Raw genomic sequence first — 24,116 nt, 5'->3', positions numbered from 1 at the left:
CCCACGATGGCTACTTCTGCCCGCCCAGCTGCCTTGATTATAACTTCCTGCAGTCTTCCCGCCGTTGTCAGGACTCTCAGTCAGACTCATGCAACACCGGGACCTTGTTCGGCGTTATTCTCTTTCCAGGTCATAAGGATCACCTGGCTGTCCAATCCTGTGAGGTATCTCCATGGATAAGAACCTCATCTCAATTTCAGCCAGGCAGAGCACTGGGGGTCGGGGGGAATAGGAGGGCTGAGAGACGTATATTTCCTGGTCCCTGGTGTTTAACTATAGCCGCACAGAGGGACACCGCTGAAGCCAGCATGAAGATTACTGGGCATTGGCAGACACCAAGCCAGGAGGTGTGACGGTCTGGATGAACAGCTGGGTTGAAGCTGCCTCTTTACTGCAAGGGTGGGGTTTGTTTTAGGCACTACAAGAGCAACACCCTACAAGGGTAGCTCTCCATACCCATTCCTTGGCAGTTGGAGGAAGAAGACCCATTGATTGATGCTGGTTCTTGCAAGTGGCCCGAGAGATGAGCCCCCCGAGGGACCTGGTAAAAGTTTTCTTTTCTCAGGACTCAGTTAAAGGGTTTAAAAAACTGGCACATTGCTGGACATGGTGGTTCATGTCTATAATCCCAGGACTCGGGAGGACAAAGTGAGGATTAGCCAGGGTCCACAGTGAGTTCGAGGCCATCCAGGATTACAGAAGACCATGTCTCAAACCAAACATCTTTCAAAACCTAAAACTACCCCTGTTTCAAGGACCTGACATGTGCAGCAGCCAACAACAAAAGACCCTATCTCCAGAAAGGTGACGCTTGAGGACAGACACCCAAGGTTGACCTCTGACCTCCACTCATGCTCGCTGTGTGCACATGCAAGCGTCCTCATGGGCACATGATTAAAGAAAAAAAGAACATGTAAGTCAAAGACCTCACTTTGAAGATGAGGAAACAGAGGCATGGAGAAATCGGGTGACATGGGCCAGAGCTGATACCACGTAGGGGAATGGAAACAGATACAGGAATGGCAGCACCAAGCTGCTTCTGCTTGGCGAGAACATATAATCAGACCCTTCATTCTTGTCCTGACCATTTTTTTTTCTTCTCTCCTGCCAGGAACAATTTCCTTGGAACTCTTTAAAAATATTTACTTCCCACCCCTTTATGCCCATAGAAAAGTGCAGTCAGGTAAGATTTATCGAAAGCCAGAGAACTCCGGGAAAGGAGTTGATCAGCACAGAGAAACAATAATTTAAATACCACGCAGTGTCTGTACGTAGTCATTTGAGTAGAAGGGAGCCTCCCCCCGCCCAACCCCGTAAACCACTCACGGTGCTGCCTGCCTGTAGCCACTCCTACTGCGTGGTTCTCTGCCTTCCTGGGGAGACACCGGAGACTGAAGACTGCTCATGCCAGGGGTCCCAGACATGGCAAGTGGCCTGTTTTCTGAAGCCTGTGCTGTAAGTGTGGTGCCTAGCCCAGCTGTAGCACAGGTCCTGAGAGATTGCCCAACGCAGGACTCCAGCTGCATCCGGACTTACTGAGTGCTCGTGAGTCAAGAAGGCTCACAGGTGATTCCTTGACAAAGCTCAATGAAGGCAGCCCCTTGCTGCGCCTTCCCCCTAGAGCCTCCTTCTCATATCACTGGGTCAAGAACAGGAGACCCATCCATCAGCTTCGCCCAGGTAAACAGCGGCTTCTCTGTTCCCCTAGCACCTTCTGGTAAAACCAGAAGAATGTGAGAGAATGCTTGCTCTTTTGGACAGATGACCAAGTCCTCAAGAACCAGGTGCATATATACAGTTGTCTGTCTGTGGAATTCTAGGGTCATTCCCATCTCAAATCTGGGGATGCTCAAGTCCCTGGTATCAAATGGTTGCATTATTTACCTGTGATTTTTGGACACTGTCTTAGTTAGGGTTTTACTGTTGTGAACAGACACCATGACCCACGCCAGTCTTACTAAGGACAATATTTAATTGGGGCTGGTTTACTGGTTCAGAGGTTCAGTCCATTAACACTGAAGTGGGAGCATGGCAGCATCTAGACAGGCATGGTGCAGGAGGAGCTGAGAGTTCTACTTCTTCATCCAAAGGCTTCGTGAAAGACTGACTTCCATGAAGCTAGGATGAGGGTCTTAAGCCCATGCCCACAGTGACACACCTACTCCAACAAGGCCACACCTCCTAATAATGTCACCCCCGGGCCAAGCATGTACAAACCATCACAGACATCCTGTCTTATGGGTGATGCAATCTATTTGTGGGGTCAGTAGGCACCATACCATATAATACGTACATATGATAAGAGAAATATGCATGCAGTATAGATGGGATCTCCCCCATATTTTTTGATCCAAAGGTGGTTGAATCTTCAGATATAGAGGGTCCACAGTTTGCAAAAGGCAAAGAAATATACAGCTTTTTGTTCAGATATAGAGGTACCCCAAAGACCACCCCCCAGGCTATAAAGTTGTCTAATATCTGTACTGCCAAGCTCCCTGAGTGACTTACCTAAAGGCTAATTTATATTCACTCTCTCCAGACTGTTCAGGGACAGCGGTTTGGGAGATTTTTGAAATGTCAAAAATGGCTGAAGATATAAACATTCTAGAAAGTTCATCAATGTGCGACAATGCCACCCCCCATCCCGAATACATCAGAAACATGAGCTTGCTGGTCTCCCCAGAATCTGGTGACCATCCTCCTCCCTCCCCCTTTGCCAATCCTTCCCCAGCCCAACTATTTTTGGTGGTCCCTGCTGCTGGGTGATAAAACAACACAGGAGTCAAAGCCGTTTTTTTTTTTTTTTTAACTTTTTTTTTTTTTTTTTGGTTTGTTTTTAAAGAAACTGCATACATCATCAGAGAGAAACAATAATTTAAATACCATGCAGTTTCTGTATATACAAAACCTAGGCCACAGAGATCCAGTTTCATTTATAGTCTATGTACAGTATCTTCCTCATACGGCCGTCATCTGTTGCGTTAGAACCCGGGAGGGCACGGGAGCGACGGTCACCACAATCACTCCTATACAAAGACGAACTATGTACAGACATCAGGAAGCAACTGGAGAAAGCAACCTACTTAGGGATTCATGGGAGGACGAAGTCACCAAAGGTGACACCTGCCCACTGGCCGTGCGCAGGGAGAACCTGGGATCCCATTCACCGGAGCGACATACCACGATGCTCATTCCAAAAGTACGCATACGTGTTCATAAGCAGGAGAAAAAGAAACTCGGAGCATCTCCTCACACTGACCATGGAGTGGTTCAGTTTCTCTACTGGCAGAAAGGCTCACGTTGTAAAAACCTGGCAGGGCCTTGAAGGGGTCTGGGGAGTGAAGTGATCAGGATTTTGGAAGAGCCAGTTTATTTATGGCAGGCTCTTCTGTTGGGAAAATGGACTGGGATGGGGGGTGGGGTGGGCTTCAGCAGTGCCTGATTTTGAGAGAAAAAACGTAAGGTCTGACACATTTCGTTTTCTCCATTCTTGCTAACCCGAACTCCATGGTACTCAGATGGGACTGTAAGGCTCAAGATGAACTCACTTGAGAACTGCAGCTTTTCCGGAAAGGGATGTTTTAAGCCATCTCCCTTGCCTTTTATTTCCCCCCCCCTAATTAATGTCAAATTGTCAACTTTGGAAACAACTGAAGTCACTTCAGTTGTCCTCACAAAGTGGGGAAAACGTGTGGTTACAGCTCCCTGAAGACTGAGCCCAGGATTTCAGGAGGAGAGTTGGAAGTACCATCCTACAGCTGGGGAGGCTGCTGAGCCTGGCTAAGAGCCACTTATCGTGGCCTTGAATTAGCTCATCCCCAAAGGTGGTGACGTTTTAGGAGCATGCGAGGCACACCCCTAACTCTGAGCAAGTGACTTCTGCAAAAGGGTACCCAGAAGGAAGCCATGTGGGCATCCTGCCCAGTTTCTTCCATATGTAAAGAGAGACAGAGGTAAGTTTGGGATTTCTGTTCCCAGGCAATCAGAAGGGCCCTAGAACCAAGGCCGGCGGGGAAGCCATGGGCCTTTGTGGGAGCAGTTCCTTAGGACTCTTCCTGGTTGGGGAAGGGCCTGTCAGGCCAGGCCACCTCAGCAGCCTGAAGCATAGCTGCTAATTAGAGGAAGGACAGACCTCAGGCCTGCAGGGCAGGGACCTGCACCTAGAACGTGTGCCTATCCTTCACCCTAGGGAAGTTCAAGGAAAGACTTCTGCATCTCTCCTCCTATCATGTACACATTCAAAAGTCAGTAAGCCTTTTGGGAAGACTGTGTTTACAGCCATGTTAAAATCCCCACCACATTTCCCCTGAATACCTCTCTGGACATTCAAATGATGAGGATGATGATGATGATGATGATGATGATGATGATGATGATGGCAGCGGCGGCAATGACAGAAAGACCCAGTCATGGTGTTGTCTTTGGTCTGGACAGAGGTGTGCCCCATCCAGACAGTACCAGGATAGCAGCAGCTGCATGGCGCTACCTGTAGGGCTGATCTAAGCTTTCCTGTAACTCTGGTTCCTGGGTTAGCAACTGGCCATGGAGCCATTAAGGTTCCAGAGAATTGAATAGCCTTGCTTAGGCTGTATCCTAAACGTACCATGGTCCTAACCGGTTTGACAAGGGGATAATTCCTTCGTGGTTGGCCAGGCTGGCCAGCTGGCATCTTTCTAAATGCTAGGTGTGTCACCTAGTGACACCGTAGTGACTCTGAAAGCTGGGCATACCATGGGGGTTGTGGCAGAAACTTTACACCCAAGGGTCTGTGAGCTTGGTTAGGGAGGAAAACATCCCTACAGAAGACCTCCTTAGGGTCTAGGGAGCCCTTCCCTCAGTATGCACCCAACCCTTGGGGGTCCCTGTTAACAGGGTGGCTAGAGGCATATTCTGAGAGACAGAGAGAGGACAGGGTCTCTCTAGGTAAGTGGGGCAGTAAGGGACATCACAGATAGTCATGGCTGGCAAAGTTTGGCCCAGTGCTAGCCCTGCTGAGATGTGCCTCTCTCTGCAGAAACGCTTCAGTGCCGAGACAGAAGAGCGGAAGGCTCTGGAATGGCAGTGGGATATTGGTCCCCTGCACTGGCCTCCATACACTGGTACTCAGAAGCTATCAACTGCCAAGCCACACCACCACTGTCCCAGGGGTGTTACAGGGTCAAAGAAAACCATGGGCCGTGGAGTTTATGACCCTAGCTCCCTGGTCAGTTCGTACTCATGAATATCACAGGGAACCTTGACAAGGGCATTTAAAGCATTAGGTCACCTATGGTCCTGGGCTTCTCGAACATAAACTGGTCAATGAACATGAACTGAGCTGACGGCCACTATCCCTACCAGAGTCTTCAGTTTGGGACGGGGGTCAAAGTGGATGCTCAGGTTTAGCCTCCTATGCCCACAGCACACATGGGTATGACTGAAGTGTCAACACAGGCTCCCCCAGGACAAAGCTGAAGAGAAAGCATGTGTGTTTGTGTGTGCACATGTTCGTGCATGGGCGTGCCTGTGTGTGTGTGTGTGTGTGTGTGGAGGAGACTGAGAGGTCGTCACCCCCTGCCCAAGGGCCCCCCAAGCAGATGCCCCATCTGGAGCCCATGTGGCTGACCGCGACTAGAAAGGCAGTTGGATTATGATTTTCACCCTAGCCATTCCCACACCAAGCCCCGGGCTTCTTTGGACTCAGGCAACAGTCCCTTGTGAGGAAGGGGTTCACTGAAGACTGAACCAATGTGGTGCTTGCTGGGTCTGGATGGAAGGGATGAGGCAGTTTCAGGTCAATCCTCAGGTAGGTCCCTGTCTCAGGGGGCCGGATCACCTTTCTGTAGCAGAAGTAGTGCCAGCAATGCTGAGGAGTGCTCACCATGGCGTTCCTGCACACAGAATCCCGACTGGGTTTCCTTTCGTTTCTTCTTCTTCTTTTTTCTTTCCTTTCCTTTCTTTCTTTCTCTTTCTTTCTTTCTTTCTTTCTTTCTTTCTTTCTTTCTTTCTTTCTTTCTTTCTTTCTTTCTTTCTTAAAAAAAAAGGCAGTTCGGATTTACATGGTAACAGGGAAGTGGACAGACGCCAGCACTTAAGGTTCTTAGAAATTTATGTTTTGAAGACAGCAGAGCACTCAGGAGTAATCCCACTGTTAAGGTCGATGAAACCTGGGAAACAAGAAACGTTGTCAAGGCTCAGGGGATGTCAGAGGCCCAGACCCTACAACAGTGTTTTCCATCCTCAGATTCCCCGGGCTGCGACAGTGATGCTGGTGTCACCTCCCGCCCATGACACAAACACAGAGGGGTATCCCGAGGACTCAAACCCCACAGAACTCATCTAGAGACCTAAGAGGGTTTAGTTTGGAGTCTTTGGAGGTCCAACCTGGGTGGCTGCACTGGGACTCCCAAACGGCAGCAAGATGGAGTTCCTACCCATGTGTCTGAGTTGGACAGTAGGTACATTGATAAGCTGTTTCTGCATATGTTCTCCAAAGGAGTGATTAGAAAAGCTATGCACACTTGCCATGTAGCTGTCGTGACATTAGAGGGGACTGCTTGGGTGGCCAAGTGCTCTTTAGTGGCTCCGTGGCTACTTTGGCCTTCTGCACAGGCTTGGTCTCTGCCGATTGGATGTTGGCAGCACCCTTATCTCTCCGGCTTCAGTTTTTATAAAAAACTCACTTTGCGGTTGCCCAACACTTGTCAGAGTTGACTTTTGAGTGAACTAAGAAGCAGAGGGTGACTTTCGGCTTGGACCCTTAACGTTCTTAACATTCTTTGCCTGGGGCTTTGGTTTTTTTTTTTTTCCCCCAAACCTCTTTTGTTTGGTTTTTGTTATGTTGCAGTCTCACTGTGGAGCCCTGGCTGGCTTCCAATTCACTCTGTAGACCAGGCTGGCTACAAACTTGGCCAAACCTCTTCCTCCCCATTGCTGGAACTAACAGTGTGTGCCCCCCNCCCCCCCCCCCAGGCTCATCGCTCTTACTTTATTAACTTAAAAAGTAGACCTTGAATGTCCATCTCTGTCTTATCTTCTCCCATCTTAGCCACAAAACCACTTGGTAATCCAGGACAAAAGATCATTTACTTGAAAGTAAATATTGACATAGCTGTGGGCATGATGCCACACACCTGCAAGGCTAGCACCCCAGGAGGCTGAGACAGGAGGATTGCTGTAAGTTCCTGGCCAGTCTGAGCTATGTAGTGAGAGACCAGGTTAGCTGTGTCTCAAACAAAGCATAAAGTTAGGTCAAAAACGGCAAAACAGACATCGTCATGTGGTCCTAGGACATACGAGCCGGACGTCGTCGGTACTGACCTGGTTAAGTGTCTACTTAACTCGTGGACTTCCATTTCAGTACTTTTAAACTCATTGAGTTCCTTCCGAATGGCAGCCTGGAAGAATAGCAGCTGGTCAGAAGAGGTGGGAGGGTCTCCCTGTTTGTCATGTCTAACAGTATTATTTTTGTTCTTCCACACGACTACATAGTGGATACAAAAAGCTTCCAGGACGTCCCTTCTTTGGGGACAGTGTGAGGGTCATGCTTTATGAGAGTCTCCAGTACTACAGATGGCCCACACAGTGACTTTGATGTCACCTCCCTTTTGCAATTCTCCCACTGGGTGCCTGGGAAGATGTTGTGTCACAGAGAGCCAGTGATAAGACTGTAGGCTCATGTTAAGAATGGCTCTGTGCCTAGTCCTGTGTCATTTTGTCTTTCTGGGCACAGTCCCCCGACATGCTATGGGGCTGAACTGAAGAATCTTGGGTCAAACCTGTATTTCTCAATGCCACTGTGTGGAGTGGGGGTGGAGCCTATCGGGAGTAATTGGTTGTTAAGAGGGACCCTGCTTGTATCAGAGGACAGGATCAGTTAAAGGAGGATCAGATAGCTACAAAAGTAAGACTACTTGCTATGTTTTCTTTCTGTCATGTGTCCTTCCCCCTGATTTATGTCCCATTATGTAGCAGAGTTAGCTTCTCCCCAGGCAAGGCTGCCTGACTTCAGGTTTTTTGGATTCCAGAAAAAATTATGAGGCCTCAAATGTTCTGTTACAGCACTAGCAAATGGACCAAGATACCATCCTTCCTCCTCATGGGAAGTAGGCACACTTACTGTGTCTGTTCTGTGTTCTCCACATGAAGAATAGACTGGGAAATTTTGCAATCGGTCACCTGCATTGCTCCTATGAGCAGCTTAAAGGATGCAACGCTTTTAGGGTGGGGCTGAGGCAGGGCTCCTGCTTTCCTTACAGATAACGCCTGTCTCCCTTTCTCACGGCCTCTCTACTTACTTTGTCTGCAGCGGTGAGGCGGGTCCATGGCTTGTCTGCCCTCCGGTCATAGTCTTGGGCATCTGCCACTTCCACGTAGTCACTGAAGCGGATAAGGATCTTCCTCTCCCGGAGTTCTTCCACCGTGGGCCTTTGGCTGAGCTGCAGGGAGGGAGAAAAGTGGGGCCCAGTCAATAGAGGACTTTATTAGACCATGGTTCTGTGTGTGAACTTAGAGTGTGGAAAATGAGTCCAGGAGAACAACTGAGGTGTTATACAGCAAGATGGAGTCAGAGCAGAACCCAGAGTTCCCAGCTCTGGGATCCTGGGAGCGTTATTATCTCTTTCAAATACCCAACAGCCTGTCCTTTATTGGTCTGCTGTCTTGGTCTGATAAGAAGCCTGGCTGTCTGTGTAGTTTTGGTGCCTGCTGTGGGGTTTTCTCTGTCCATCCTTCACCCACTGGGAGACAGGCATCTTAAGCAAAGATTCTGTCTAAACTTGGATCAGTGAGCCCACATCTCTGCCTTAAGTGCAGCCTGCAGAATGGGTTTATAACACATTCTATGTGTGTACACATGTACACATTATGTAGACACACATAGACACGTGTGTCTATATGTATAGATGTGTATATATGCCTGTGTAATTTGTGGCACACAGACAAGCATTTGCAAATAGTAGCAGCCTCTGGGATGTGGGGATGGAATATGTCAATTTAGGAGTTTTGAGGGTTTCTTCTGGAAGGCCAGCTGTAAGGTTGGTGAGTCAACACAGGGCTGAGCGATGCCACATTTATGCCATGGAGAACGAACTTTGTGAGGAAGGAGGGACGAAATCATTTTTATATAGCTGTCTCCTGATGGTCCCCTCTGAGCACCCTTCCTCCATCCTTTAACAACAGAAAGCTGACATTTCTATTATCTTTCCCTGTCACAGGCTTATTTTTTTTTCTGGAGCCACACGGTCAAACCGCTCCCTTTACGGCGCTGTCAACTGACGTTCGACCAATATTATTTAAAAACAATTTTTTTTCCTTCTAGTCCTAGACTGTTGGCTGCTATTAATAGAAGAGGCAGTCAGGTAAAGTCTTATGGCTCTGGTCTATAAAACAAATAACAAATCGTCGCTCTCTGCCTTATGCCCTCGGCTGGAGCTGGAATGTTATGGCCTGCTGCTGCCCTGGCCCAGTGAGAAGACGACCTGCTGCCATTAACCAGAGAGATGCCTGGTGGTTAGAGCAAGGGTAGGGCTGAGCAGGCCTGTGGCTGTCTCTTGGCTAGAGGAGGACACTCCTGGGAGGCCCCGTGAAGATGGAGCTGGCTCATGTCTAGACCCTGGTAGCGTTTGCAGTCTCTCCTGAAGCACCAGGGGTTTTCTGAGGGCTTCACACTTCGGCACGCATGTTGCTTGTCATGGGAAAAAACAGTTTCCTAAGCTGTGTGGCCAAGATTGCTAGAAATTAAAATGATGCTGTCTTGGCATCAACATGTTCTCTTTGAAATATGAGAGCTGACAGAATTTGTACTGAAGTTAAACAACAACAACAACAATAAACAACAACAACAACAACCACACACTGGGCTAGCTGGGTACAGTGCTTCACACCTTCAGTCTCAGCACTCAGGAGCTTAAGGCAAGAGGATCTAGCAGTCAAGGCCAGCCTGGGCTACATGGTGAATTCAGGGCTAGTTTGTGCTATCCTAGCAAGGGTCTATCTGACACCTCCTCCTCCAACCACCACCTCAAAAATAGTAAATGAATAAATAAACTGATCTGGATTTTACCAGAGCCTGTCTATCAGAAGAATCTGAGAGACAGGGGACATGCTGATAGAAGTTCCCAAGGATCAGGTGCTTTCTGTGCCACCATCGCGGTCTATCAACTAAGCATGGTATCAGGCTTATGTTCTGGGTATGGACAGCACAGATTGTCGTCCTAGGGGTCTTGGGAGAAATATGAATCCAACCCTAGCTAGACTCTTCAGGAACTCCCTTCAGTGAGCATGTAGCCCTCTACACCCAAAGCCCGAGGTCCTTCCAAGATAGTGAGGAGACAGTCTTTGGGACCAAAGTCCATTTTTCTGAGGAAGTTGGATTGGGAGAAGGGAGAAGAAGTGGCATTTGTGTAAATGGTGCCAGCAGCATCACATGCAACCACAAAGTATGGGGAAAAAAAAAAGCCAATTAACTGAGACCCAAGATCCACAGAAACACAACTCAAACCCAAGTGTACACTTCCCCTTCCCCAACCCATCATGCATACATGCATGCTTTCCCTGAAGGAGCTGCCCTTTCTTGGGTTGTGGTGGGATGAACCCCAGGGTTTGCTCATGGTAGGTGGACACTCTGTCATTGTGCCCTATCTACAGCTCAATTCTATTTTTGAGGGGCAGGGAGACAGGCATTTATTTTTAGCATATATTTTGTGTTTTCAATTTAGTTACAGAAAATGACTTGGTCTGTTGGTATCAACACCAGCCCCTGGGTTTTATTTTATTTTTCACCAGTGTATTAAAACTTAATAGAATTTTATTAAAGAAGTCTGAGGTCCGATCACCAGCTCCGGCATCTGGTTTTGGTACGATAAAGGCTCAAGGGAAGAGCCTTTGCCCAGAGCAGGGTAAGCTATGTATTTTCCCGCTGCAGGTGGGCACAACATTCGCAGACCCAGAGAAATATGAAACCAACTTCCGGATTTCCTCTGTCTCCTGGAACATTCATTCCTGCCCTCAAGGTCACTAGTTTTGACTCTCCGTGGAAGCCTTTAAGAACTGGAAATGCTGGAATTACGAGGCAATTGCCCTTGTGGGAGTGGGGGGTGACATAGGTGGGTGGGGAGACAATGATGGTAATTGCAAACTCTACAGGCTGTTAGTGGGTAAAGTTGCAGGTGTCACCATCCTGGGGCAGATATGTGGGAAGCGAAACCCTTGCCCCCTCCATTGCTGTGCTATGTGGTTATAGTCAAAGTCCTGTCTGCGATAATGTACAACCCTTTCTTAAGAGATAAGAATTAGAGCTGGAGAGATGGCTCAGTGGTTAAGAGCACTGCCTGCTCTTCCAGAGGTCCTGAGTTCAAATCCCAGCAACCACATGGTGGCTCACAACCATCTGTAATGGGATCTGATTCCCTCTTCTGGTGTGTCTGAAGACAGCTATTAATAAATAAATCTTAAAAAAATTAGATTGCTGTCTAAATAATAATAATCTTTCCTTTTCTGTTTTTTTTCTTTTCTCTCTCTCTCTTCCTTTTCCTTTTTCTTTCTTTCTTTCTTTCTTTCTTTCTTTCTTTCTTTCTTTCTTTCTTTCTTTCTTTTTTTTTTTTTTTTGAGACAAGGTCTTACTGTGTAACCCAGGTTGGCCTGAAACCTGTTACTGTGCCCCGGGCTGACCTTAAACTTACAGCAATGCCCTTGCCTCAGACTTCCAGAGTGGGAGAAAAGGCACGAGCTGCCATGCCCACCTGATGTCTGAATAATTTGTCACAAACACCTTTTTGCAAGCAATCTTACATTTTGGGAAAATCTAGAGGTTTGGTTTCCTCGATCAGTTCCAATGAACTCACTGAAAACCGAATCTGAGCTGTTTACGCATGTCTTTGTCTTTGACTTTCTGTCTCAGAAACGAGGGCTTCGTCTTTTTTTTTTTTTTTTCCATTTGCTATCATTTCAAGGACACACTTAGAACAAATGAGTATATCCCCTCCCCCACCCCCTACTCCTTACCCAGGCTCCCCAGTGAATGCACCTTTCCACCAAAGTCTTGGGGGGTGGGGGGTGTGGGGGTGTGGGAGGTGGAGGGGGTAAAACAACTGGCCAGAGTGAGGCCACTCAGCTCCTATTCTCGTCCCCTTAGGGTGGTGGCTCATCCCCAGGCAGCCACCCCACCCCCAGCACCTTGTTTCTCTCACTTCCTGTAATTAGTTTGGCATTTGGCTGGCCACCAGTGTTTGGGATGGTTTTGGGGGAGAGAGGATGTTGAGAAACCCAAATTACCTCCTAAATAAGTGGCATGGCCTCTCAGGACCTCCGATTCTCAGCCCTTTCAGTGATGTTTTCAGGGAAGAGAAGTCACTAATAAGCATCTTTAGAATTCATTTTAAAGGGCCTCTTCACCATCTTTAAGACCGAATACCCTCTTTTTCAAGATGGCCACCGCAGGGGGCTGATTGAAAACACTTCGGGCAGACGGAGGGAGCGTTATATCCTGTGTGCTATCAAGTAATTCAACTTCCAACAGGACCCAAGAAGAGTTTAACGTTTATTATTCAAGTTTCTTTTTTTTTTCTCAAAAGGTTACTCATGTTTCAAGAGATCTGTGGGTTTGTACAGCATGGCAATAGCCTCTATTTAGGGGGTTAAAAATGTCACAAAAACCCCAGCAGTAAGGAGTTTTAAGTGTTTTCCAAACATCTTAACTAAATGGACCAGTACTTTGTGTATTTTCCTGAGCCAGTGATTCCAAATGAATTTAGCAGAAGAAGGTCAAATAGTTTTCCAACTTCAACAGGTAGTATTGGGGGAATGAAGAAAGTCACAGTGTCCCTAAAACCATAGCAAAGGCAGTATTGTATTTAAGCTACCATTTTAAACATTTGGGGGGGGCACAAAATAGCCTACAACTCATTATTATCATCATCATTATTATTAGCTCAGGCTAGCCAATCACAGACTTTTGAATGCTGAGATTATAGGCGTGAGTCGTCATGTCCATATTGTACTACCAAATCTCTCTCTCTTCTCTTCTCTTCTCTTCTCTTCTCTTCTCTTCTCTTCTCTTCTCTTCTCTTCTCTTCTCTTCTCTTCTCTTCTCTTCTCTTCTTTCTTTCTTNTCTCTTCTCTTCTCTTCTCTTCTCTTCTCTTCTCTTCTCTTCTCTTCTCTTCTCTTCTCTTCTCTTCTCTTCTCTTCTTTCTTTCTTGAGACAGGGCTGCACTATGTAGCTCTCGCTACCCTAGAACTCTGGCTGGCCTCAAACTCACAGAAACCTTTCTGCTTCTGCCTCCCAAGTGCTGGGACTAAAGGCGTGTCTGTGCCATTGTTCCTTGCCAATCTTATATTTGGTTGAATACTAATTTTTATAATGAGTTTCCAACAGTGTGGTGGAGTTAAAATACACAAATCTGTTTTTTAAGACCATTTTTTTAAAAAACTCATTTACTTCTATGTATATGGGTGTATTATATACAGGCGTGTCTGTATATCATATGTGTTCCTAGTGCCCACTGGTGCCTAAAGAGTTGGATACCCTGGGACTGAGTTATAGGTGAGTTGACCATTATCTCCAAGAAAGGTGTGAGACTCTGAGTCTGAGAGCTGTGGTCAAGGGCCTTCAAAGTCCTCAAGGCTGCTAGAAGCCAAGGCATGGTGGGCGAGTGGCTCCGGGGAAGGGGGACCGCCTTACCTTGCGAGTCAGCCTCCTCTTGATTTCCCGCTTCTCCTCCTGTTCTTCTTGTTCATTCCGAGCTGAAAATAAATGGAAGATACTTCTGACTGTAGTGCATGAAGCAGCCCACACCCAGGCTCTGGTCCAAACATTCTGATCCCATCCCCTAGTTATCCCTTATGCCTGAAGGGGCCTGGCTCCATCTTCCTGTATCCTTTTAGGTTGGTGAGGACTGAATGGAGCGACTCTTATTCTTTTTTTAAAAAACATTATTCTTCTTTTTTTGTCTCCAGGGGCTTGGGGCCCAGGCAGGGATGCTGGGATGAGCACTGCGACTATAAGCCAAGGAGGTATGCTTGAGAAATGTGAGAACACTATTGGCAGTGACAGACATTTGGGGAGGATCAAGGCTGCCTTCCTTGAAAAAGGTGTAGACCTCTCACCTGCCCTTTAGAGCTTCTAAGAGGCTGAAAGGGCTCGTTGTGTGTGGCCCTAGAGTCTGGAGCCCTGTAGGGCAGGAGAGAAGACATGCCTGGACCTGCTTGCTGCAGGAAGGACACGGGGCAGAGGCAAGCACAACCCGAAAGGCTGCTTGTCCTGACTTCAGAACTCTTTACCTTTCACAAGCCTTGATTCCATTAATTCTTTAACTCTTCCAAGAAGTCCACAGAACCTGTGTGAGGCCAGAGTGTGGTCTGTCCTTGCCTGCATTTGGACTTGGAAGCAGTATCTTAGGAGCACACTTCAGAGACTAAACGTTCCCAGATTAATATGTGGGCAACTGGTCTGTTTGAGTTGAAAGAGTTTGTAGTAAGGATCCAGGGAAGAGAGTAGGAAGAAGGGCAGAGACCTTAGGTCCTTTCTCTGAGCTAACTGAGTGATGATAACCAGACCACCATTTACCTTCTGGGATTTGGAAGGGTCCCTCGGTCTCAGTGGAGACAGAGTCATCAATATGGTACCATCTGATTTGAAAAATACCCATGAGCACCAGCTAGTGTCACAGCAGGCGTGAGCTCCTCACCCGTGGGGGCTTAGGAGAGCATCAGCAAAGGTAAACTATGCGTTGATTTGGGCACAGTGTCCATTCAGCTTGTGTGGGATGCCTGCATTACCCATTTTGTAACCGTGGCTGTCAAGTAATGTTTCTGCAACTTCATTGTTTTGTTAGAATCCTGTTGTGGCTTCTAAAGCTCTCAGTATAGCGTGGGTCTTTCAAAGAAAAACATCTTAGTGCATAGAAATTTAGGTGGGGAGTGTATGACTGATAGCCCCACGTGCCTCTGTGACCACCCTAGGAAGTCGACAACAGACAGATATAGCCAGCTGTAACCAAGGTGGCCATAGCTTTTCTGGCAACAAATGGTGGCAATTCAGAACAGGACTAGGGGCTATGAGTGAACTCCCCAGGGTATATGATCTTGTGTCCCCACTTGCCTGTGGGGATCAGGACCTTGCATGGACAGCACAGGAAGTACCCACTCCTCCTGTGGAGTAGGCCTTGAGAGCCCCTACATTGCCCGGACCTACCACGAATGTCCCTTTCTCTGGATTTAACCACCCTATTTTCTTCCCAGAGTTTCCTTAAAAAGACATGCACACATTTCTCTCAGCTAAAAACCTATAATAGCCATTACTATCTTTGTATGAAATAACCTATCACAGATAAATTGGGAAGCAGATAGCAAGACCCAGAAGAAGGGAAACCCAAAAACTGACATTTTTATATATATATAAAAAAGTAAATGACTCTGTGTTAAAATCTGGGAAACTAGCCAGCATTAACATCTTAGCATGAATCAATCTATCAAAGACTTGATTTGGAGGCAGATTTCAGGCAACTAGCTATACTTATATGGGGGGGGGGGTGGTGAAGAGGGGTGGGAAGGAACGACAGAAGAGAGGTAGCCCTTGTACTCTGTCCTTGAGGAAGCTTGGGTGCCATTTTGAAACTTAGAGACCACACAGGCTACCATTCTGGATTTCCAAATGAAGTCATGAAAGCACCAGGGAGTGAAGCCACCTGCCACGCGTGGCACGGCTCACCAGTCAAATAGTTCAGACCTTTGGTTTTTCCTGCTGTCACCAGTTGCTTCAGGCTGTTCCTCCTTCTCATTACTGGGTCTGACCTCACTCCTGACCTACAGGCCCCTTCCGAGCCATGGGGGTGGGTGTTCTGTGCCAGAGATGACACAGAGTGGGGGCCTTCATCTCTTAAGTAGGTTCTTAGACCCTCAGAAGGTCGGGTCATAAACTATCACCTATGGTGTCCATATCATTAGCTCAAAGCCATTTACAAACCCAGTGTCATGAATTCTCAGGCAGATTACCAAGGTAATCCCACAAGGCAACTGAGAAGAGAGGCCAGGGAAGTCCAGTGATGTCATCGTCATGGTGCCCATTCCCAGAATTCATTATGTGCTCAGATACACATGGGGCCCCATTGGCTACTGAACGGAGAGGGCTTGCTTAGGAGGCTGGGCAGGGTGGGGCTGCAGACCAAGCCTGGCCTCTGTCCAGCTCCTCTTCCAGTTCAAAGCCCAGAAGATAAGTTTTAGAATTTATTATTAGGGGATATTTGCAAATAACCTCTTGACATTTCTTATGTAAGAATTAAGTAGGTGCAGGGTGTGGTGACATATGCGATCCCAGCACCTGGAGGTAGAAAGCAGGGGATGGGGGCTCAAAGTCATCCTTGAATGTATACCAAGGTTAAGGCCAAGCCTGGGCTACAGGAGACAGACAGAAAACCAAAACTAGAACCGAGAAGACAAAAAACCTCTAAATAAGAACAAGACGAATAAAACCCAACTCAAGGAGGTTAAATAATAAACCCAGAAAACAAATCTAGAAAGAAAAAGGGCCAGTATGCAGGGAAAACGGGTGCATCTCTAAAAGGTTTTGAAATCGAGAGAGAGACACAGTCAATCTGTTTTAATTTGGTTAAGCAGTGCCTGAATTTGTCACCGGGAAGGGCAGAGAAATTTGCTAAAACACGGTAACAGTCACACACATTCCCCCCCCCCCCCATTAGTCTCCCTAGGCTGGTCAAGGAGTCCACAATAAAAGGAAGGGAGCCAGATGTGAATGGGGTGGGATGGGGGGGCAGGGGGATCCTCTCTCCCTAAGCCTCACTGCGTGGAGGGAAACTATTTACAGAAACCCAAGCCCGGCTCAGCGCTCAGGTGTCAGAGCTCAGAACAGCTGGGAGGGTTGGCGGAAGCGCTCAGCTCAGCACATCAGGAGGGTGGAGGGTGGAGGAAACAGGATTATCTGATATCTGATTTGAGAAATCAGATTTCCCTGCCCTCCTTTTCTCTTCCCATCAACAATAGAAACTTTATAATGGGCCAGATGTCTGCATGGGGCAAGAGGAAACACTCCGAAGACCAGGACGTCCTCATCTGTAGCAATCCCTGACAGGAGAGTGTATGCTCTTTATTGGATAGCAAATATACATTTAGAAACGTTTGCTTCGAGACAGGGTCTTGCTATATAGGCTGACTAGAACTCCTTCTGCCAGCTTTCCACACAGTCTTCGAGTACTGGGATTAGCGTGGCACCATGCTTGGGCAAACTTGGAAACTTTGAAGGGCACTCACAGGTTTTAAAAATAAATTAGGGCTGGTGAGACGACTCAGAGCGTAAAGGTGCTTGTCACTAAGCCTAACAACCCAGGTTTGATCCCCTGGACACACTTGGCGGAGGGAGAGACTGACCCCTGTAAGTTGTCCTCTGACTTTCCCATGAGTGCTAGGGCCATACACCCTCCCTACCAATGAATTAAATAAATGCAAGAGAAAAAACAAAACAAAAAACAAAACAAAACTCGACACACAGAGCCCTAGATACCTCGCTGTTCTGTAAGGATTGCTCCAAACCTCAGAAACCTGTTAACGGTTGCCTTGAAGAAAGGAAAAAGGCAGGCAAGAAAATGGGTACCCACAGGGGCTGCAGAGCCTGTGACAGCCTTCCCAGGCAAAATGCAAATATCCTCCTGCAGCAAATCACTGAATGCTGGCCCGGTCACAAGACCGTTGGAAGGAGGGGGTAGAAGGTGCGATCAGGAACGAAATCATTTAAGTGGCGATTTTACCCAGTCACCTAGAGCAACCTCTCACGGGATTGCGTGCATGTGCCTGCACACGCGTTTGCAAGATACTTTCTAATATCTAATTTTCTTCTGGACAGAAATCAGAATGGCTTTTGGGGGGGGGCTAGGAAAATTAAAGTAAACGTATTATTTGTTGGTTGTGATGAGAAAACTCTGGCTAGGGACGGCAGCAAGGATCTGGTGGGTGTGGTTTTGATTGATGAAAATTGAATATCCCCGGCTAAGCTGAGGCATACTGGGGTCCGGGGAAGGCCGGTTTCTTTCATGACTTTGTATTTTTAAATAGTTTTAGTACCAAGAAGATTCTCTGTACAAACTCAGATATGCTCGGAGTCCTGGGCTGAACCAGGGGCCTGCTTTCCCCCTGTCCACAGCCAGCTTTCCCCTGACTGAGAGCATCATGTAAGCATGCCACGGGTCAGGCCAGTCTCAGGAGGACCACATGAATGTTCGCTCAGCAATGCTTTCTCCCACAGTGAAGCTGGGGCTCAGGGGACTGAGGGGGGTTCCACCAACAGCAGCCCCTTGTTTTCTGGCTCTTAGATTTTTAAAGTTCCTTTACACTAGACATCAAAGCCAAGTCACCGTTTTAAAGCCAGTTTGGGTATAAAGGTGATGCTGGTTATATCAATTATCCTTTTCTGGCAAGTGCCTCAGTTTGATTATTAGCTTTTCTCTAAGCTCAGGGTGGGCTCTGGCTTCAGCCCGGGGAGTTCCTAACCCACAATGGGGAAGCCAGTCGTGTGTGTGTGTGTGTGTGTGTGTGTGTGTGTGTGTGTGTGTATGTATAGGTCATCCCTAGCTATGGAGAGGGTTCACCCTTGGTGTCTATGAGATCTCCTGTAGGAGAGGTTATTTCAGAGCTTCCATGGACCCTGGGAGAGACCCGATGAGCCACTACACACCCAGGAAGGCTGCCCCAAGGGTCTGGTCACCCTGGGCTTCACCGACTTACGCTTCAGAATGTTCCTTTGCTCCAGTTCCTCTGCAGTTGGTCTCTGGCTCAGCCGCCTACGGAAAAAATCCAAGAAAAGTTTTTGGACCATGTCATATCCTCCCGGGGCCGGTGAGCTCCACGGCCCTAGCAGATACATCAGGCAGGGTCAGCAGCTGGAGCCCTCTGTCCATTCTGTGTTCTCAGACACTGACTCGCTGCTGTGGCCTCCTCAGTTCCTCAATTTCAAGGCCCAGGTCACGCAAAGCTGCCCTCCTTCCCTCTGCAGGCCCCTCCCCAGCCCTGTTCCTCCAGTGCCCCCGGGGCCAGGAGACCGAAACTTAGCCCAGGCTTTTCCTCTTCACAGAAGTCCCTTTCTTTCCTTGTAGCCTATTGACTGCTGGGACTGCCGGGCTGCGCGGCCTCTCGCCTTTCCCTCTCTGCCTCTGGGCTACCGCTTGCTTCTTGCTACCTTTGTGCACACCCAGAGCACAGAGGCGAGTGGCCTGGAGGACACGCAAGAGAGGGTAGGGTGTCTGCCTACAGAGAACAATGGCTACTCTTCTTCCTGTCTCCACCCATCCCCACCAGAGCCTTATTAGACATTGGAATGCCAGATGAACAGGCACAGAAATGACTCTTATTACCGGGCGCGTAATTAAGTCATAGAGAATGCAGCATCATAGCAGGGGCAGGAAGTTCTGGTGGTGCCAATGTGGAGAAACAGGGACAGGCACAGGTGACAAGTAGTGCCAGAAGTTACTTAGAGAAGGGGAATGGCTCCCAAGGAGAGAGCCACTTTGGAGGGAAGATGCCATACAGCGTGGATGCTGGTGGGGAAAGGAACATTTGTGTTTCCCAACCTTTTGGCAGTCCCTGATCAACCCTGCAGTTGCTCAGCATCTGGGTTTTGCCCACTAGGTACTGACAAGGTGTGTGCGGGATGAGTGTAGTGGAAGGGATTTCTGGGCCCCTCCGAGTCCTCTCTTGGGACACGACGGGTGGAAAGGCACATTTATCAAACAGCCGGACTCACTCCCCAAACTTCTGAAGCTGAGGTCTGTAGTGGGCAAGATGTTGACTGCATGAAGTCGAGAGAGAGATCCGGGATGCGAGAAAGTCATAAGGATTAAGATGGAGTTGTTTTGGCCATGCCCTATCAACAAGTCTCAACCGATTAAATCAAGTCTGGCTTCCCCGGAGACTGCAAAAATCACGACCACCTATAAAGGTACCACAGATATATGTAAGGACGTCTGCGCAACTGTAGATTCCATATTAGGCCAGACAGGCGTGCTGTTTATTTTTATATCAGCTAGAGCTTATTTGTTTAAAGCATATCAAGGAACGCTCCCTTTTGCCTCTGATCTTTCCCCTCTCTTGAGTTTCTGGAATGCTCAGAACTTAACATGCGTGCTCTCACTGTAGTGTTCTGCTCTTCCCAGGTAAATAAATATATCATTGTTTGGTGACTGTGATTGTTATCCCGATTGAAAAGTAAAACTATAAAGTCCATGGAGCCTCCAAGTTTAACTATTTTCAAATTCTTGTTATTGCGAAGCTGACGGCACCTTGAAACTGTCGGAAACTGAATTCCAAAGTGTTCTCAAGTTTGTAAGAAAAATCCCACTATTCCCTTTTCTCTGTAAAACATTTCTGTAACACACTCTGAAAGAGATATGGTCTTTGATTCCCCTTTCCTACCGAGGAGTACCTGAACCCCCTGGGACTTGTGATATTCCTAATGAGCCCCTTCAGATTACATCTGACTTTTTGCTACTGAAATGGGCTAGGGGAGTGCCCTAGTTAGCCTCTGGAGGGCACTGGCCCTTGGGATCCCATGTGATCGGAGGGTCAAGGCTCCCAGAAACCTGAACAATGAGACCCGATGAGCTTCCAGGTTGCTGAGGATCTGGAGGAAGCGTCTAACCCCTTCCTGACCCGTCTCTCCAGATAGCTGTGCACCCGGATCCCACTTTTCATTATCAACTGGTCAATATAAGTAATGGTGTTTCTGAGTTCTGCAAGCCATTCTAGAGAACTAATCAGATACATGCACCAAATAAATAAAATGGAGCAAAAGGATTGCTTCCAGAGATAATGTTTGATTTTTCAAGACTGACCTCAGACGAGACAGGTAAAACAATAGATATGACCCTTGGCTGCTTAGGGCCAAAATGCTTGTGACCTTTGTGTTAAATCTGTCAGGATTTATCTCTCACCCCTCAGAAAACCACCTTATAGTTCAGTTACAGACAGGAAGTTCTTAAAGAGAAATATGTAAACCAGTTCTATGATTAATTTTTAAACTCTGTTTAATCTTTTAACTGGTTTAAATGATATCCTTTTTGGAAACCCAGAGGACTTGGAGAAACCTCTCCATTTTCTCTCTTTTCACTCACTGCGTTTCTTTCTTTTCTGTTCTCTGTCTCTGTCTCTGTCTCTGTCTCTGTCTCTGTCTCTCTCTCTCTCTCACACACACACACACACACACACACACACACATCACATACAAACACACACACAGACATACAGAGACACAAACACGAACACACCAACACACCCAGACTTATAGATACACTCATACATACACACACATAGACACACACAGACTCACAGGCAAACAAACCACAAACACACACACACACACACACACACACACACACAGAGAGAGAGAGAGAGAGAGAGAGAGAGAGAGAGAGAGAGAGANAGAGAGAGAGAGAGAGAGAGAGAGAGAGAGAGAGAGAGAGAGAAAGAGAGCCTTAAATCTAACATATAATTTTTACTTAATAAACACGCTGACTTCACTCTACTCTGGCTCATTCTGAAATTCTTTCCTGTATGTTCAAGAACCAGCTTCATTGAGTGGAGGCCCTTGAGGGGGATCCCCTCTGGCTTTTGACTGAATTTTTCCAATACTCCCGAGAGATATGGGTCACACGCTGGGAAACACGAATGGGAAGAGGAATGGGGACAGCAGTTTTTTTCTCTTTTTGATTCTAGTTTCTGGTTCCTATAGCAATACTGTCTCCCTTGTGGGTCTCGCTCTTGTCTTGTCGCTCTTTCTCAGAAGCACATGCTGTGTAGATAGCTGTAATGGTGAATTTTGACTGTCCATTTGCCAGGATCCAGAATCACCTAGGAGACATGCTAGTGAAGGGTTAATCTAGATTAGATTAGCCTCTGGGTATGCCTGTGAGGGGCTAGCTTATTAGGTTAATTGAAGTAGGAAGTTCCACCTTAGCTGTGGGTGGCACCACTCCTTAGGCTTGGTTCTTGGTCAGAAATTTAAAAGTGTACCTTGTCTTTCTCCAGTCTGAAGAGCTTATCAATGAAGGACCATAAGACAAATAATCAAAGTAACGCAAGTTTTCCTGTTGGTGTGAAGAGACTCCAAAAATTAAAACGAAAACCCAACTTTCTACTCCCCCAAGAAAACCCCACTGGCCGAAAGCGATGACCGGAAGATGCTTTAAATAATGAAGATCATGGAATACCAGCTTCCTGAGTCACAGCCTCTCCCCGGAGAGGTGATAAAACCCTGTAGGCTCTGACTCCATTCTGCAGCACAGAGCTCAGGAGCGCCCCTTGCCAGCATTTACAGCTGCTGCTTGTTGGGAGAGCCCTGATTCTCAGGTCTGGATCCTGGAAGCTGTGTCTACACCCCAGCACTAGAGGGAGGCCATCACATTTCAGTCAGATGGAAAGAAGAAATACTGAAGAAGCCAAGGAGACAACAGAGGCGAGGTCCTCCCTCCTAGGACGGAACTGGCGACATTTCCTAATGCTGCTGCTATACTAAAATACGAGAGGCTGGGTATTTTTATAAAGGAGAAGGAGTTTACTTAGCTCTGGAGGCTGAGCCTACTTCCCCATGACCCACAGGACAGAGTTAGTGAGAATCAGGTTCTGTAAGAGCTTCCTAATCTGGCCACAGGCCGAAAATCTCCCCTTCCCATCCTTATGTATAACCAAGCTCTCTGCTCTTTTCAGAATTCCCTTCCTTACAGCAGCAACCTCCTTTCCTTTTCTCCTTGTCTGTGTAATTAACGATGATCCCTAACGCAGAGCGGTACCTCATGCTTAGCCTTCTGGCTAAGATGTCTCTAGCGGGTGCTGCCCTTGCTGCTTGCTATGGCTTCCTGTTATTGCCTGCCTTATCCTCTGACCCCTAATCTCTGTGTGCCAGGGACCATATGTGCATTATTCACTACCCTGCCTGACTTCCTAGACAGAGGAGACGAGCTGCTCCCGAGGAGCCCCCCCCACGCCCTCACCCCTACTTAGAAGAGCCCTGTGCTTACAATAGGATGCTTTGCTTCCACTTGGAATTTAAGACACACTGGTGTACATAGATGTGTTCTCACACTCATATATTTGGTGCAAGGGATCAAATCCAGGGACTGGTGTAGGTTAAGTATGTGGTGTGCCATTGAGCCACCCCACCAGTTCCTCATCATATTAGCATATGTATTAGCATTGGAAGTGTGTGGGCCATGTACATTACTCATGGAGGCCAGATGAGGCCACCAGAACCTCTGGACCGGAGTTTATAGGCACTAGTGAGCACTAGTGAGCACTAGTGAGCCACCAGTGGATACTGGGATGCAAACCCAGGCTCCCCATAAGAGCAGAACAGCCCTTACTTGCTTTGCTTCACTTTGCTTGCCCTCCAGCCCCTTGTTTTAAAAGAAGCAACTTCTCATTTATCCCCTATGGCATTTGCGAAGCCCTACATCCCTAACTACAGACACAGCACATAGTGCTTGGGAGATAAACAGATGCTGTTCCCTGACCATATCTCGAACCTTCCCTCTTTTCTAGTTCTTTCCGTAAGATGAACAAATGTGCTCTCCTTTTAAAATGAAACAGAACAAAACAACCATCACAGAAGTTGTCTTCGCTCTGCTCTCGGCTGCCTGAGGCTTCCTGAAGGGGTTGGCCAGATTTGAGGCCATCACAATCCATCAACAGCCCAGTTTCAGTCCCTATCCCTCTGCCATGCTGGTTCTCAGCCAGGGGTGATTTTACCTCCTAGGCCACATTCCTTGATGTTATTTCTGGTTGCCATGATTGGCAGCGACTCTTGGTATCTAGTAAGAGAAGGCCAAACTGCTGTTAAATATCCCACAAGGAACCGGTAAGCCCACCCACAAAGTTACCCAGTCCAAGGCATGGCAGCCCCAGTGCCGAGAAACCTGCTCAGTTGCAGATCTTAACTGAATGCAAGGGTCTTGAAAATGTGGTAAAAGGTTTCTGAAAATGCAATGATCAGAAACAGATTGGAAATCAAGTGTGTAGCCAGGCAGTGGTGGAGTGCATCTTTAATGGCAGAGGCAGAGGCAGAGGCAGAGGCAGAGGCAGAGGCAGAGGCAGAGGCAGAGGCAGAGGCAGAGGCAGAGGCAGAGGCAGAGGCAGAGGCAGAGGC

At 47.6% G+C, this 24,116-nt stretch overlaps 1 protein-coding gene across 7 annotated transcripts in view; it reads right to left on the bottom strand.

Annotated features, from left to right (window-relative positions):
* Window positions 1-5,897: 5,897 nt before the first annotated feature.
* Window positions 5,898-24,116, bottom strand: part of Phactr1 (phosphatase and actin regulator 1) — a 451,087-nt gene continuing 432,868 nt past the window's right edge. For all 7 annotated transcript variants that reach the window (XM_021215339.2, XM_029547344.1, XM_021215336.2 and 4 more), the window contains 5 exons: window positions 18,710-18,765; window positions 13,659-13,720; window positions 8,277-8,417; window positions 7,300-7,376; window positions 5,898-6,146 (listed from right to left, as the gene is read on the bottom strand). In XM_021215339.2, coding sequence (XP_021070998.1) covers window positions 6,131-6,146; window positions 7,300-7,376; window positions 8,277-8,417; window positions 13,659-13,720; window positions 18,710-18,765 — 352 coding nt within the window. In that variant the 3' untranslated portion in view covers window positions 5,898-6,130. The remainder of the gene's footprint in view (window positions 6,147-7,299; window positions 7,377-8,276; window positions 8,418-13,658; window positions 13,721-18,709; window positions 18,766-24,116) is intronic.

Source organism: Mus pahari, chromosome 16 (assembly GCF_900095145.1).
Source record: "Mus pahari chromosome 16, PAHARI_EIJ_v1.1, whole genome shotgun sequence".
Classification (NCBI taxonomy): domain Eukaryota; kingdom Metazoa; phylum Chordata; class Mammalia; order Rodentia; family Muridae; genus Mus; species Mus pahari.
Note: the sequence above shows the minus strand (reverse complement) of the source record. Positions and strands in the feature narration are given on the sequence as shown.